We start from the raw sequence: 15,223 nt of genomic DNA on the forward strand, positions 1-15,223 counted from the left end.
GAAAGGGACCTGGGTGGGTTTTCGTAAAGAATCATTTTTAGAAAAGAAGTGGGAATTGCTGGCTCTCCAGAGGCTGCTAAACTACAGTTCCCGGCAATCTTCATCATTAGAGGGACTAACTGGGATTGCTCAGAACTATAGCTGAAGCACATCTGAGGTCCAACGATCCCCCCCCTGTAATTCTGACCCCCTTTTATAGCCACGGAGAAGACCCATAGTAAATCCTGATCTGAAGTTTCCATGGCAGGTAAGAGAATCTCTGTCAATGACTCTAAAAGACATTTGATCCTAGCCCTGATTTAAGACAACAGCCAGAGTTGGATCAATTAACAGGCAGCTTTATTATGGTTCGACATGCTGGGTAATTCACACAACAAAATATAAAATAGTTCTTGACTTCCAACTGTGCTTGAGCCCAGAGATTGTGGCGGCCATTAAGCGAACCACCATGGGACTGCGCCCTATTTTATAACCTGGTTTGTGGTTTAAACGAACGCTGCATTGTAACCGGTGGGTGTTTGTGGTGGGAAACTGAAAGCAAACACCAGTTCCTGGCCAAAATTGCCATAAGCCGCGGTCATGCGACTGCGGGATGCCGCGAATAGCCACAAACGCGGTCCAGTTGCAGTCCTGTGGCCGCAAGGGGCGTTATTAAAAATATCCATTAACTCTGATCTCAGGGTGGTCAAGGGATCTTCCCGGAGAGGAATCTGGCTGACTTTTCTTTGCTGACCTCTCTCCCAATCGGCTGCAATGGCCTTTGAGTAGCTGTAGAATTGTTAGGATTCGGCCAGTCCTCTCTCGGCCTTCGGCACCCAGCACCCCCACCCCAGCTCAAAAATGTGTCCGCCTCCCTCCCTCCGAATCGGCAAGGAGCCTCTCGGAGGTCTCCCGATAGGCCCCTGATCTGATCTGGCGTGACAAATCCGCCTGTTCTCTTGTCTGACTTGCCAGTTGCTGTAGCAACCCCAGAGCTGGGCCCTCCCAGACGCCGTGACCTCTTTCTTCCAGGGCTGAAGATTGAACATGGGGGGGGGGGGGTTTAGCAAGCAAGCGAAAGCTGCCCACAACAGAGGGAGGGAAGGCAGGTGGATGACCACAAGCACTGCAAAGGGGGAATGAAAGCACCGTAACACCTCCAAGTATCCATCCATCCATCCATCCATCCATCCATCCATCCATCTATCTATCTATCTATCTATCTATCTATCTATCTATCTATCTATCTATCTATCTATCTATCTATCTATCTATCTATATCATCTGTCTCATATCTATTATCTGTCTGTCTTTCTGTCTATCTATCTCATCTCTCTCTCCTATCTATCTATCTATCTATCTATCTATCTATCTATCTATCTATCTATCTATCATCTCTCTCATATCTATCTATCTATCTATCTATCTATCTATCTATCATCTATTATCTCTCTATATCATCTCTATCTCTTTATCTCTCTCTCTCTATCTATATCATCTCTCTCTCATATCTATTGTCTGTCTGTCTGTCTGTCTGTCTGTCTGTCTGTCTGTCTGTCTGTCTGTCTATCTATCTATCTATCTGTCTATCTGTCTATCTATCTATCTATCTATCTATCTATCTATCTATCTATCTATCTATCTATCTATCTAATCTTCTGCCTTTTTACTAATAAGAAGGTGAATGTATCCAACACATCTTCTGCCTCCTATTTTCCCCACAACAACCCGCCCTGAGGTGAGGTGAGTTGGGCTGAGAGAGAGGGGCTGGCCCCAAATCACCCAGCTGGCTTTCATGCCTAAGGTGGGACTAGAACTCCACTTTCTAGCCTCTTAGCTGGAGTACTAATGACCAGAGGACTGCCAGGAATATAAATCCTTCCCTCCTCCATCATTCAGTCAGAACTAAAGAAGCTTCTTGGATCAGAAATGAAACGTCTTCAAAAAAAACAACAAAGTCCAGTTGCCTCTTGAAAACGCACCTTTGAGACAACCATGACCTGCATGACTGAGAATCTCCACGGATGGTGAAGAGAGCAGTAAATAACACTGGAGAAAATCTACTCACCAAAATCACTTGTGCAAACTGCCATCAGGATTTCGGTGTTGTTACACGGACGGCAAGTCCCTGCATCTTTGAAAGGGGGAAAGGAACAAATAGTCACTAAACAGCAATTGGGCCCATAACCAACAGACACATAGTCCTCGACTTACAATCCTTCATGTAGCAAGGGTTCAAAATTACAGTAGTGCTGCAAAAAGTGACTTGTGGCTGTCCTTGCTCTTATGACCAAAACAGCACCCGCCCAGTCATTAAGCAAACACAACTTCCCCCAATGACTTTTGCTTGTTGGAAGCTGGCTGGGAAGACCACAAATGGCGGTCACGTGATTCTGGGATGCTTACAACTTACCACCACAAAGGAGCCCAAACTTTTATGTTGTTAGGTGAGAAATTTGTTCAGTGAGTTTTGCCCCATTTTACGACTTTTCCGGCCACGTTTGTTAAGCGAATCACTGCAGTTGTTAAATTAGTCACACGGTTGTTAAACAAATCTGGCTTCTCCCGTTGCCTTGGCTTGCAAAAGGGGATCACGTGACCCCCCGGGACACACAACCGTCCTAAATACGAAGCGATTGTCAAGTGTCCGAATGCAAATCACATGACCTTGGGGATGCTGCAACGGTCGTAAGTGTGATAAATGGCTATATGTCCCCATTCGTCACACAGCCAGCCAGATGTTTACACTGGATTTGGCCTTTATTCTCCACCTATTTATTAGGATTATAATAATAATAATAATGATAAAGTTGGAAGGGACCTTGGAGGTCATCTAGACCAACCCCCTGCTCAGGCAGGAAACCCTATACCATTTTGGACAAATGGCTGTCCAGTCTCTTCTTAAAAACTTCCAGTGTTGGAGCATTCACCGCTTCTGGAGGCAGGTTGTTCCACTGGTTAATTGTTCTCACTGTCAGGAAGTTTCTCCTTAGTTCTAGGTTGCTTCTCTCCTGGATCAGTTTCCATCCGTTGCTTCTTGTCCTGCCTTCAGGCGCTTTGGAGAATAGCTTGACTCCCTCTTCTTTGGGGCAGCCCCTGAGATATTGGAACACTGCTATCATGTCCCCCTTCGTCCTTCTCTTCATTAAACTAGACATAACCAATTCCAGCCACCGTTCCTCATATGTTTTAGCCTCCAGTCCCCTAATCATCTTTGTTGCTCTTCTCTGTACTCTTTCTAGAGTCTCACCATCTTTTTTACATCGTGGTGACCAAAACTGGATGCAGTATTCCAAGTGTGGCCTTACCAAGGCATTGTAAAGCGGTATTAATATTTCACATGATCTTGATTCTAACCCTCTGTTAATGCAGCCTAGCACTGTGTTGGCTTTTTTGGCAGCTACAGCACACTGCTGGCTCATATTTAAATGATTGTTATTTCTTCATTATTTAAAGATGATGATGCTTGGCGCATATCCTCGCGTAGATGGCTCCCTACAACTTTGCGTGCAGAATATGAGGTGCCTTGTTGGGTATGAAAAACCAGGGCCAATCAATTTAACTGATTTATTGCTAAAAGCGGCCTCAGCTAATGCTCAGCATCTGGTAAGAGTTTGATAAACGTCAGCCACATTCAAGACAGATTGGACTTAAGTTTGGTTGTGATAAATGGTCATATGTCTCTTTTTTTCAGTGCCGTTGTAACTTTGATCGCTAAACGAATGGTTGTTAAGTCAAGGACTGCCTGTACTTTGAGTTTAATCTTCCATGATGTTCACCTGTGGACAAGGGACCTTAAAAAGGAAGCTTGTCCTCCAGGGATTTACCCAATCCCCACCGCTCAGATTCCTAGCGTGATTTGTGGAAGGGGAGAAGAGAGTTACCGGAATTTCCCCATTCCCATCCAGCAGCAATCAAATATTGTCGAATGATTGACAGACAGCATTCTGGCATCCCACCATATCAAAGGATTTAAATAGTGGGAAACTGACTGATTGCTTCCAGGATCCTTTGTGCCAAGGAGATGGTAAACCATGGATTTCCTCTGTATCGGAAGCTTGCTGCAAAGTTGTGTTGAGTGCCGGAGAGATTATTCAATCGGAGGTTTTCGGAGGGGGGGGGTTCCTTAAAGAAGCTGTCTGCCCACCTCCAGCTGTCCTGAAGCTCTTCTGCACTCCAGTTTTAAATAGATGCACCTCTTCGCCGAGCACACGTTAAAATTATATTTTTTATACAGGTAGTCCTCGATTGGCAAGCATTTGCTTAGCAACAATTTGAAGTCACAATGGCACTGAAAAAAATGACTATGACATACGCTTACGGCCATCCCTGATTCCTCGTGGTCCTGCAATCAAAATTTGGGTGCATGGCCATATGGCACGTGACAGTAATTAGGACAATTGCTTTGTGGTGGCGCAGTGGTTAGAGTGCGGTATTGCAGGCTAACTCTGCCACTTGCCAGCAGTTCGATCCTGAGCGGCTGAAGGGACATTTCCTGGTCCAACATTCCCACAAGTCATTCAAACAAATTATAATGGTATGTGGGGAAGAACATGGGAGATTAGGTGAAGAGATGCTGACAAGGGAACAGTGGCAGCTTAGCCCACAACTTAATACTGGGCAGGACAAGAGGCTCAGAAGAGACCCTCCCTCAGAAGAGACCCTCTGAGGCCACAAAAAAGATGGAGGAGATTGAACTGAGGGGTCCTTGGTGCTCACTGAGCTTGGTGTTTTTCTTGCAGATGTTTCATTACCCAAACTAGGTAACACCATCCGTGCTAGTTCTACCCCTGATGATGTTACCTAGTTGGGTAATGAAGCGTCTTCAAGAAAACCACCAAACTCAGAGAGTACCAAGGACCCCTGAGCTACAAATATTCTCCTTGAGAGGACTGTAGTTTCAGACTTGCAAGATTCGCTCATCGTAGCATTACAGTAAAGTAGAATGAGCCCATCTGCTGGTGATTCCCTATCTGGTTGATCCCCGCAAGGCCAACACAAACACACCTTCCACGCTGAGGTTCCTCCAGGACCAGGAGAAGTGAGCGTTCCCCTCGCCCCGCAGCTCGTAACGGAAAGCTGCAATCCGACGGCTGATGTCTTGGTGCAAAGTGGACTGCAAGAAGAGGGCGACTTTCTCTCGCGGCAGCCACCTGAAACAGCGCACCTTGGGCTGGAGGGCCGCGTCCGTCTCCGAGAGGAGCAGCTCCAAGACCCCGTCTCGTTCCAAGTAAATCTGGGCTCCCCGGAAGCTGCTGGAGGACTTGATGCAAGCGGTGACGTGCTGCGGTTTCTCTTTGCCGGCGGGGCCCGTGGGCAGGCGGGGGGACAGGCTTAGGCGCAACGCTCCGGCTGGGTACAGCCATTCCAGGGATCCTTCGGCACAGTGCAAGGAGATCTGTTCCACACTGCCAGCTTCTTGGGAGAGACCACTGCAAGGGAGAGTGAGACAGGGTTAGCCAAAGAAAGGGCCTTTGCCTGACTGGCATGGTTCTTCAATCTGGCACCCCTGGGCACCCGCCCACAACTCCCAATGTACCTGCCCAGCTTCCTGTCTCGCTTGAAGTACAGATTACAAGCACGGGTATTCCTCAGTTTACAACAGTTTGTTTAGTGTCCGTTCAAAGTTGCAACGGCACTGGAAAAAGCGACCGATGACCAGTCTTCACACTTACGACCGTTGCAGCAGCCTAATAGTCACGTGGTCAAAATTCAAACGCTTGGCAACCGACTCGTATTTAGGACGGTTGCCGTGTCCCGGGATCCTGCAATCCCCTTTTGCGACCTTCGGACAAGCAAAGTCAAGGGGGAAGATTTGTTTAACAACCATGTTACTCACTTAGCAACTGCGGCGATTCACTTAACAACTGTGGCAGGAGAGGTCATAATATGGGGCCAAAATTCGCTCAACAAATGTTTCTCTTAGCAACAGAAATTTTGGGCACAGTTGTGGTTGCAAGTTAAGGGCTATCTGTAGTCTTGAACTTACAGCTATTTGTTTAGCGACTGTTTGAAGTCCCCAAGGCAACTGGACTTTCTGTTTTTCTTTGAAAACATTTTGCTTCTCATCCAAGAAGCTTCTTCAGCTCTGACTGGATGGTGGGGAATGGAAGGATTTATACTCCTTGCAGACAGCTGGTCATTGGGATTCTTTTAGAGAGTAGTTGAGGCCAGTTGGAGGTTTATCTGTGTCCTCAGGGTCACTGAAGACAGCCTCCAAGTGGCCTCAACAACTCTCTAAAAGGATGCAAATGACCAGCGGTCTGCAAGGAGTATAAATAAATCAGGAAACTGTCATAGCTCAAAGTCCAGAGCCTGCCTTTTGCATATCACCCAGAAATTCGCTTGAACGGGGTCACAGATTATTTGGAAATAATGTGGGGGGAAAAGAGAAAAGGATAAACTGCAGCGATATGAAGTGTCCATCTTAATTTAATTTAATTATTTGATTTTTAGGCACCACTGATTCCAGAATGATTCTGGGCAGCTCAGAGCACATCCGAGAAGATAACAATGAAATCTTCAAATAAATTATAAACTCTTCCAAGAAACTAGCAATAGCAATAGCACTTTAGAATGGAATGAAATGGAATGGAATGGAATAGAATAGAGCTGGAAGAGACCTTGGAGGTCTTCTAGTCCAGCCCCCTGCTCAAGCAGGAGAACCTACACCATTTCAGACAAGTGACTGTCTAGTCTCTTTTTAAAAATCTCCAGTGATGGAGCGCCCACAATTTCTGAAGGCAAGCTGAAAGCAAGACTTATATATTGCTTCACGGTGCTTCACAGCCCTCTCTAAACAGTTTACAGAGTCAGCATTATTTGCCCCCCAACAATCTGGGTCCTCATTTTACCCACCTCAGAAGGATGGAAGGCTGAGTCAACCTTGAGCCGGTCAGGATCGAACTCCTGGCAGTGGGCAGAGTTTGCCTGCAATATTGCATTCTAACCAGTGCGCCACCAGGGTTTCTTAAAATACAAACTCTTCAAATAAAATATAAAAATTTCCCCAGAAAATATAAAACCTTAGAACTCTTAGAACAAACGGTGGAGTTCGTCTTCTGATAAATGGAATTTGATAAGCGGGCACCGTTCCCATAACAGATCTTTTGTGATACCTTAAGCCAAAACCTTCTGGTCTATGTTTTTCCCACCATGTGGTCTCAACTGTTTTCCATGGACCAGAGCCCCCCCCCAAAGGTCCTAGGACCCCTGTCTTCCAATATTTGGGATTGATGTCTGCTCTGAGGTCATCCATGTGCTTCCCCTTGGATTCTCCTGGGAAAGTTGTGGTCGGCTAGACCGGTCAGATCTGCCTCTCTGCCTTTCATCACCGGCAGGGATGTGTGGGTGAGGGCCATGACTCAGCCACCCCCACAGCCCATCTGCTCAGAGGCTGCCTCCTTAGATCTTGACAACTGTCCAACTTGTCCCCCTCCACCCCATCTTGACCTGGTGGATGCCATCAGAGAGGGTGGGAAAGCCTTGACTGACGCCTGCCATTTTCACACGAACCATGACTCATCCGCTTGTCTTCTGCAAAGGATCAAGCCAGCCGAGAACCAGATGTTGCAGCTGTGTCCCCTCCCCTCCAGCCTATTTAATGACAAAAAGCTCTATTGAGGCTCCTCTTCAGAAGCTCCATAGATAATGAGGCTTGAGGACCATTCTTTAGGCTGCCTGATTTCCAAGGGAAAAAGGGGTGTCCACTCCCATACTCAGTGTTATAAACAGGATCTCAGGATTCCCAAACTCCTTAAATTTCCCTTCTTTTTCCCACTCTCTCTCTCTGTCTCTCCTGTAAACAGCTCTGGAGTCATTTTCCACCAGCTGCTTGGCCCACAGACAAGATTTTTCCTGTTTTCTTTTTAAACAGCCTACAAAAGGGAACAGGAGGAAAACAAAAGAGTGGCTGGCTAATGGTATTAGCTTAATTTCTTGCATGTGGGGAGCTCAAACCATTAACACGTTCGCCCCGAATCTCTCTGCCAAACCAAAAAGTATTATCCTTTGGTGACCAGGAAATATGTGAAGGGGGGGGAAGGGAGAAGAGGGGCAGAGAAGATTGGAAGTAGCCAGATTAGAGAGAAATGGCTTGTAATTAGGAGATTGGCTTTGGGGGAGGGATTTCCCCCCAGACTCCTGAGTTTCTCTTTCTCTTTTTGTGAAGTCTTTCAAACTTAGAAATTTCCCAAACCATCGCACAGCCGGGAGTGCAGGGTGGCTTAGAGTCAAGGGGTGATGTAATCCAGTTCTGTGACCCATTTGTGGAAGAATCAGCCTTTTCCCACCTCAACAAAGATGATTAGAGGTCTGGAGGCTAAAACATATAAGGAACGGCTGCTGGAATTGGGTATGTCTAGTTTAACGAAGAGAAGGACGAGGAGGGACAGGATAGCAGTCTTCCAGTATCTCAGGGGCTGCCCCAAAGAAGAGGGAGTCAAGCTATTTTCCAAAGCGCCTGAAGGCAGGACAGGAAACAAATAGATGGAAACTAATCAAGGAGAGAAGCAACCTAGAACTAAGGAGAAACTTCCTGACAGTGAGAACAATTAACCAGTGGAACAACCTGCCTCCAGAAGCAGTGAATGCTCCAACACTGGAAGTTTTTAAGAAGAAACTGGACAGCCATTTGTCCGAAATGGTATAGGGTTTCCTGCCTGAGCAGGGGATTGGACTAGATGACCTCCAAGGTCCCTTCCAACTTTATTATTATTATTATTATTATTATTATTATTATTATTATTATTATTATTATTATTATTATTATTATTATTATTATTGGCTTCCAGTTCTATGGGGTCCGTGCGCTCTCTGAGCTTGGTGGTTTTCCTGCAGACGTTTCCTTACCAAACTAGGTAACATCATCAGTCTGGCTCAGAGAGCACCAAGGATCTCACAGTTCAACCGTGAGCCACAAAGCTTCTCTTCTATTGCTTGGTGTCGAGACTCTGGAAAGAGGGCAGAGAAGAGCATCAAAGATGATGAGGGGGCTGGAGGCTAAAACATTTGAAGAACGGTTGCACGGATTGGGTATGTCTAGTTTAATGAAAACAGGGACGAGGGGTGACACGATAGCGGTCTTCCAATATTTGAGGGGCTGCCCCAAAGAAGAGGGAGTCAAGCTATTCTCCAAAGCCCATGAAGGCAGGACAAGAAGCAAAGAATGGAAGCTAATCAAGGCGACGAGCAATCTAGAACTAAGGAGGAATTTCCTGACAGTGAGAACAATTAACCAGTGGAACAACCTGCCTCCAGAAGCGGTGAATGCTCCAACACTGGAGGTTTTTAAGAAGAGACTGGACAACCATTTGTCTGAAATGGTAGAGGTTTTCCTGCCTGAGCAGGGGGTTGGACTAGAAGACCTCCATGGTCCCTTCCAACTCTGTTAATTCTGCTTCTAGATCTGCTAGGAGTACAACTCCCAGAATTCCCAGCCAGCGTGGAGAGAGACTGCCCTATGCGTTTGATTTTTGTACCATTTGATGTTCCTCTTTGTCAACCATCTTGCCGTAGGCTTTTCATTCTGTCATTTCCCCTCTTAGTAGCTCAATTCGAACCTTCTTGAAGGAGAAACATTTTTTTTAAGGATTGGTGCAAGTATTTTCTTTCCTGTCTTGTGTTCCTCTGGCAGCTGGAAGCAGAAAAGCACGGAGAAGCTCTCTCCTCATTTGATTCTCACAACAACCCGGTAAAGGAGGCTGGACTGAAAGGCGTCGACAGGTTCCATGTCAATTACTGAGCTTCCAGCTTGAGTGGGAGTTTTAATCCGGGTCTCCATAATCTTACAGGTAGTCCTCGACTTACAAACACAACAGGGACTGGAAAAAACGTGTCCTTAAGCAGTACAGTGGTTAAGTGAGACCTCGTGTGACCGCAACCAATTTTATGACCATTTTTTGTCACGGGCGTTAAATAAGACTCAGGTGACAGTGACTTGCAATCTTCTCTGCTGTCTTCCCCATTGCTGGTCAGAAGCTGGCTGGGGTGGCTGCAAATGGCCATCACGTGACTGTGGGACCCTGAAATTGTCAAAAATACGTGATGGCTGTCAAGTGCCCATATCATGATCCTGTGATCGTGGGGATGCTGAAATGGTCGTAACTGCAAAAACCAGTCCTAAGTCACTTTTTTTTTGGTTCCATCATAACTTTGAACAGTTCTTAAACAAACAGTCAGTAAGTGAGAATTACCTGTAGCTCAGCATCTTTAACTACTGCATCCTATGCTATGCTGACTCAGGAATTCTGGGAATTGAAGTCCATGAGTCATAAAAGAGCCGAGGTTGCCTACCCCTGTCCTAGGGTATCATCATTATGAGTGGGTACCCTATAATTCCTTTCCCTTCATTAGACAATCCTTAAGCACTAGTCTATATAGTTACTAAGAGTCAACACTGCCTTGATATCATATAATCAACCAGTCAATCCATCAGTTCTCTTATATCTTCAGGAGAACCAGGCAATAGCATGGTTAAATATACATCTCCAACTCAAAGCAATTAGTAATATTTATCTTCCATCTAATTTGATCCATGATTATCAACCCATCCAATGGGGTGACTTGATCCACAATTATCAACCCATCTAACGGGATGAGTTGATCCACAATTATCAAACCATCCAATACGGTAACTTGATCCACAATTATCAACTCATCCAATGCAATGACTTGATCCACAATTATTAACCCATCCAATGGGATGAGTTGATCCACAATTATCAACCCAACCAATGTGATGACTTGATCCACAATTATTAACCCATCCAATGGGATGAGTTGATCCACAATTATCAAACCATACAATATGGTAATTTGATCCACAATTATCAAACCATCTGATGCAATGACTCGATCCACAGTTATCAACCCATCCAATTTGTTGATTTGCTCCATAATTGTCAACCTATCCAACATGATGACTTGATTCACAATATCAACCTTCCAATTTGTTCCATAATTGTCAAACCCATCCAACGGGATGACTTCCTCCACAATGATCAACCCAGATGCCCTTGTTGATTGGATCTGGGGATCTGACTGAATCACCTTCAATGACGATTCTGACTGAATCGCCTGAATCGTCTTTGAGATTCCCCAAATCTTCAAATCAATTTTTTCACACTGTTCTAGGACAAACTACCTCTGTCATCCCCTACCTTTAGGAGGAAAAGTAGGCTAACACCCCAAAAGATATAACACCCCATGAGAAAGAACTAATTCAGTGCTTTTGAGATGCTTTCTTCAGCAACCCTCTTCAGTTAAAATGTCCAACTTTTCATCAGTCTCAACCATTTTTTCTTATGTTTCCCCCCTAAAAAGGATGAACAAACTCCAAAGGGATGGAGAGATTGGCATTAACAGGAGTGCTGAATTTCCTTAGCAAAAAAAAATTCAGAAATGATGGATCCTTGCCCCAGGTTCAACAGGGAAGTCACACTTAACAATCCACCTAAGAGAAGAACCTTTAACAACTCTTTGAAAGACTCTAGAAAGAGTGCAGAGAAGAGCAACAAAGATGATTAGGGGGCTGGAGGCTTAAGCAGATGAACAACGGTGACAGGAACTGGGTACGTCTAGTTTAATGAAGAGAAGGACCAGCGGAGACATGATAGCAGTGTGCCAATATTTGAGGGGCTGTCATGGAGAGAAGGGGGTCAACCTATTTTCCAAAGCTCCCGAAGGCCAGGCAAGGAATAACGGATGGAAACTGATGAAGGAGAGATTCAACCTAGAAATAAGGAGAAATTTTGTGACAGAGAGAACAATCAACCAATGGAACAGATTGCCTTCAGACATTCTGGGAGCTTCATCACTGGAAGCTTTCAAGAAGAGACTGGATAGCCACTTGTCAGAAATGATATAGGGTCTCCTGCTTCAGCAGGGGGTTGGTCTAGATCAGGGGTCCCCAACCCCAGGTCCGTGGACTAGTACCGGGCCACAGCATGCCAGCAACCGGGCCGCACAAACAAACAAAGCCTCATCCGTGGGATGCAGGCAGCACACAAAACCACACCCCCTCCGGTCTGCGGAAAAATTTCTCTCCTCGGAACTGGTCCCTGGTACCCAAAAGATTGGGGACCTCTGGACTAGATGACCTTACAAGGTCCCTTCCAACTCTGTTATTCTGCCTACTCACCTAATGAGCCTATTCAGATTAGGTGAGAAACGAAACTTGCTAACCAACTTGCTCAGACTGAAGAAGTTGCAGTGGTATCTCGATTCTTATCATTGATTGATTCTGGCAGGCACAACGAGTACCAAAAACAATGACATTTTCCCCATAAGGAATAATTAAGTGAGTCACAAGGCAAGTTCTAGCTTATGCATCGAAAACTAAACAAACAACGAGTACTGGGACGACGTTTTCGCATCAAAATGAGTTCCACATTCGATGCGTTTCAAACCAGTTGGCTCCCAAGGAACCACTGTCCTTGGATAAGCAGTGAAATGTTTCCAACCAACAACAACAACAACAAAGTCTAGTTGCCATGACTCAACTTCCAGACAGCTCTGCCTGGATGGACTGAGAATCTTCATTGGCACTTTAACCACTCTACCACACTGTTCCTCCCCACCCCGAGGGATTGATCCCTCAAATTGCACTGAGCAGCGTTGGCTTGCCTAAAGATCCACGAAAGCAGTAAGCCTTTTTATTTGAATTTGTCCCCAAACCAACTCATATCATCTAGAACAGGGGTGTCAAACTCGCCACGTCACGTGACGTGTCGCGACATATCATGATTTTTTTTTCCCCATTGCCGCTATGATGCATCCGCCCCGCGAGCCGGCAGTTTGACACCCCTGATCTAGAACATCCTTTTCCAACACACAACCCTAGGAGAAATTGGTACAGAGGCACCCCTTAGAACAGCATTTGTGACAGAAAGCCAGGACTGAATAGACTAAATAGACAGGCACATTTAAAAGATGCTTGCATTCACATTTCTACATGCCAGCCTAGAAACACCAAGGAACATGGCTAGCCAGCATGGCCGTTGTATCAGAATAACAGAGTTGGAAGGGACCTTGGAGGTCTTCTAGTCCAACCCCCTACTCAAGCAGGAGACCAGTCTATACCATACCGGTCAAATGGTTGTCCAGTCTCTTCTTAAAAGCCACCAGTGATGGAGCAGCCACAACTCTTCCCCTGGTTGATTGTTCTCACCCTTAGGAAATTTCTCCCGAATTCCAGGTTTGCTCCTCTTCTTGATTAGTTTCCATCCATTATTTCTTGTCTTACCTTCTGGCGCTTTGAAAAATCAATTACCCCTCCCCCTTCTTTATGGCAGCCCCTCAAATATTGGAACACTGCTATCACGTCACCCCCTAGTTAGTATCACTCTTGAGTCTCTAGCACAATCTTTCTCAATCTTGCCAACTTGAAAAAAACGGGCGGATTTCAACTCCCAGAAATTCCCCAGCCAGCCTTTTGAGTTTAGAGCAGAGGGGGTGTCTAAACCTTGGCAACCTTCAGACCCTTTCAACTGGCTTTCAACTCTTTAAGAGTTCCCCAGCCAGCCAAGCTTAGGAATTCTGGGAGTTGAAGTCCAGAAGTCTCAACAGTTGCCAAGGTTGGACACCCCTGGACAAGAATGCAGAAGCTCCAGTTTTAGGAGACAGGAGTGATGATGGGAGAAGAGGGGTGGGTGGGTTGAGTCTATTTTAAAAGGTAAACTCGTGCGGGGGAAAGCGTATTTGGCGGCAACTCTCCCCAAGACCCTCCGGAGGGCAGCTAAGGACCCCCCCCGTCCCAAACGCACAGCCTCTATGCCGCCCCGCCGTGGCGGATCGGAGTTTTGCAACCTGCCCCGGCTGGAACCCCAAATGCAAGCCAAAGAGGTCGCGGGATGCCACGGGCTCTCTTCAGCTGGGCGTCTTTGCGCTTCCTCGCCCTCCTTACCTTCCTCTCCAGCTGCACTGATCCTCGGAGTAACTGCAAAAGGCCGGGTCCAGGAGGAGGAGGAGGAGGAGGAGGAGAAGGGCAAGCAAGCGCGGGGTCCAAGGCATGCTTTCACGGGCTTCCCTGGGAAAGCAAAGGGGGGGAAAGAAAGGAAGGAAGAAAGGAAGAAAGGAAGGAAAAACCACGGGCGGCGCAGCGCGGAGTTCAAATATAAAGAAGCCGCCTCTCCAAACGCGTGGGAAGCCTCAGCCGCTCCGCCTGCTCTCCGTCCCCCATCGCCGCCGCCGCCGCTTCCCAGCCCTTCCGAGGGGCTTTGGCTTCGGCTGCCTCCTTGCCCGAGGGGTGGGTGGGCGCAAAGAGGCGCTTCCTCGCCCCCACGGAGCTCCCGATGGAAACGGCGCTTCGGGATCAGACGCGCTGCCGCCGAAGGAGCGCTGGTCAGTTTCCAGCCAAGCCCAGGGATCAGCCGGGGCGGGGCCAAGGGGGGGGGGAGATCGCCCAATCAGAGCCAGGCTGGGGGAACTTGGAGCCAATGGGGGGGGGGGGTCGCAGCCGTTCGGGGGAGAACAATGCGATTCAGACACCCGGAGTGGAAAGAGTGCTCTCTGAGCTGGGTTGTTTTCTTGCAGACGTTTCGTTACCTGACTGGGTAACACCATCAGGACTAGGAGGGAGTGGGGCCGGAGGAGGAGGAGGAAGAAGAAGAGGCAGAGCACTACAGGGTCCCTAATGCTCTCTGAGCTTGGTTGTTTTCTTGCAGACCTTTCGTTACCTAACTGGGTAACACCATCAGAGTGGGGCAGGAGGAGGAGGAAGGAGGAGGAGGAAGGAGGAGGAGGAGGAGGAGGGGGAGGAGGAGGGGAGGAGGAGGAGGAGGAGGAGGAGAAGAAGAAGAAGAAGAAGAAGAAGAAGAAGAAGAAGAAGAAGAAGAAGAAGAAGAAGAAGAAGAAGAAGAAGAAGAAGAAGAAGAAGAAGAAGAAGAAGAAGAAGAAGAAGAAGAAGAAGAAGAAGAAGAAGAAGAAGAAAAAAGAGGCAGAGCACTACAGGGTCCCTGGTACTTGGTTGTTTCCTTGCAGACGTTTCGTTACCTAACTGGGTACCACCATCAGGGCTAGGAGGGAGTGGGGCCTGTGGAGGAGGAGGAAGAAAAGGAAAAAGAGGAAGAGGAGGAAGAAGAGGAAGAGGAAGAAGAGGGAGGAGGAGGAAGAGGAGGCAGAGCACTACAGGGTCCTTGGTGCTCTCTGAGCGTGGTTGTTTCCTTGCAGACATTTCGTTACCTAACTGGGTAACACCATCAGGGCTAGGAGGGAGTGGGGCCTGTGGAGGAGGAAGAAGGAGAGG

General features: G+C 46.9%; 1 protein-coding gene across 1 annotated transcript in view; it reads right to left on the reverse strand.

The window, feature by feature from the left end:
- METRN (meteorin, glial cell differentiation regulator) overlaps positions 1 to 13,989 on the reverse strand; it is a 15,350-nt gene extending 1,361 nt beyond the window's left edge. Inside the window, exons 1-3 of the mRNA XM_029284739.1 lie at positions 13,883 to 13,989; positions 4,987 to 5,411; positions 2,048 to 2,113 (exon numbers count right to left, since the gene is read on the reverse strand). Of these exons, the coding sequence (XP_029140572.1) occupies positions 2,048 to 2,113; positions 4,987 to 5,411; positions 13,883 to 13,989 (598 nt within the window). The remainder of the gene's footprint in view (positions 1 to 2,047; positions 2,114 to 4,986; positions 5,412 to 13,882) is intronic.
- Positions 13,990 to 15,223: the final 1,234 nt, after the last annotated feature.

This window comes from Protobothrops mucrosquamatus, unplaced genomic scaffold (genome assembly GCF_001527695.2).
Source record: "Protobothrops mucrosquamatus isolate PMUCROS unplaced genomic scaffold, P.Mucros_1.0 scaffold880, whole genome shotgun sequence".
NCBI classification, from domain to species: Eukaryota; Metazoa; Chordata; class Lepidosauria; order Squamata; family Viperidae; genus Protobothrops; species Protobothrops mucrosquamatus.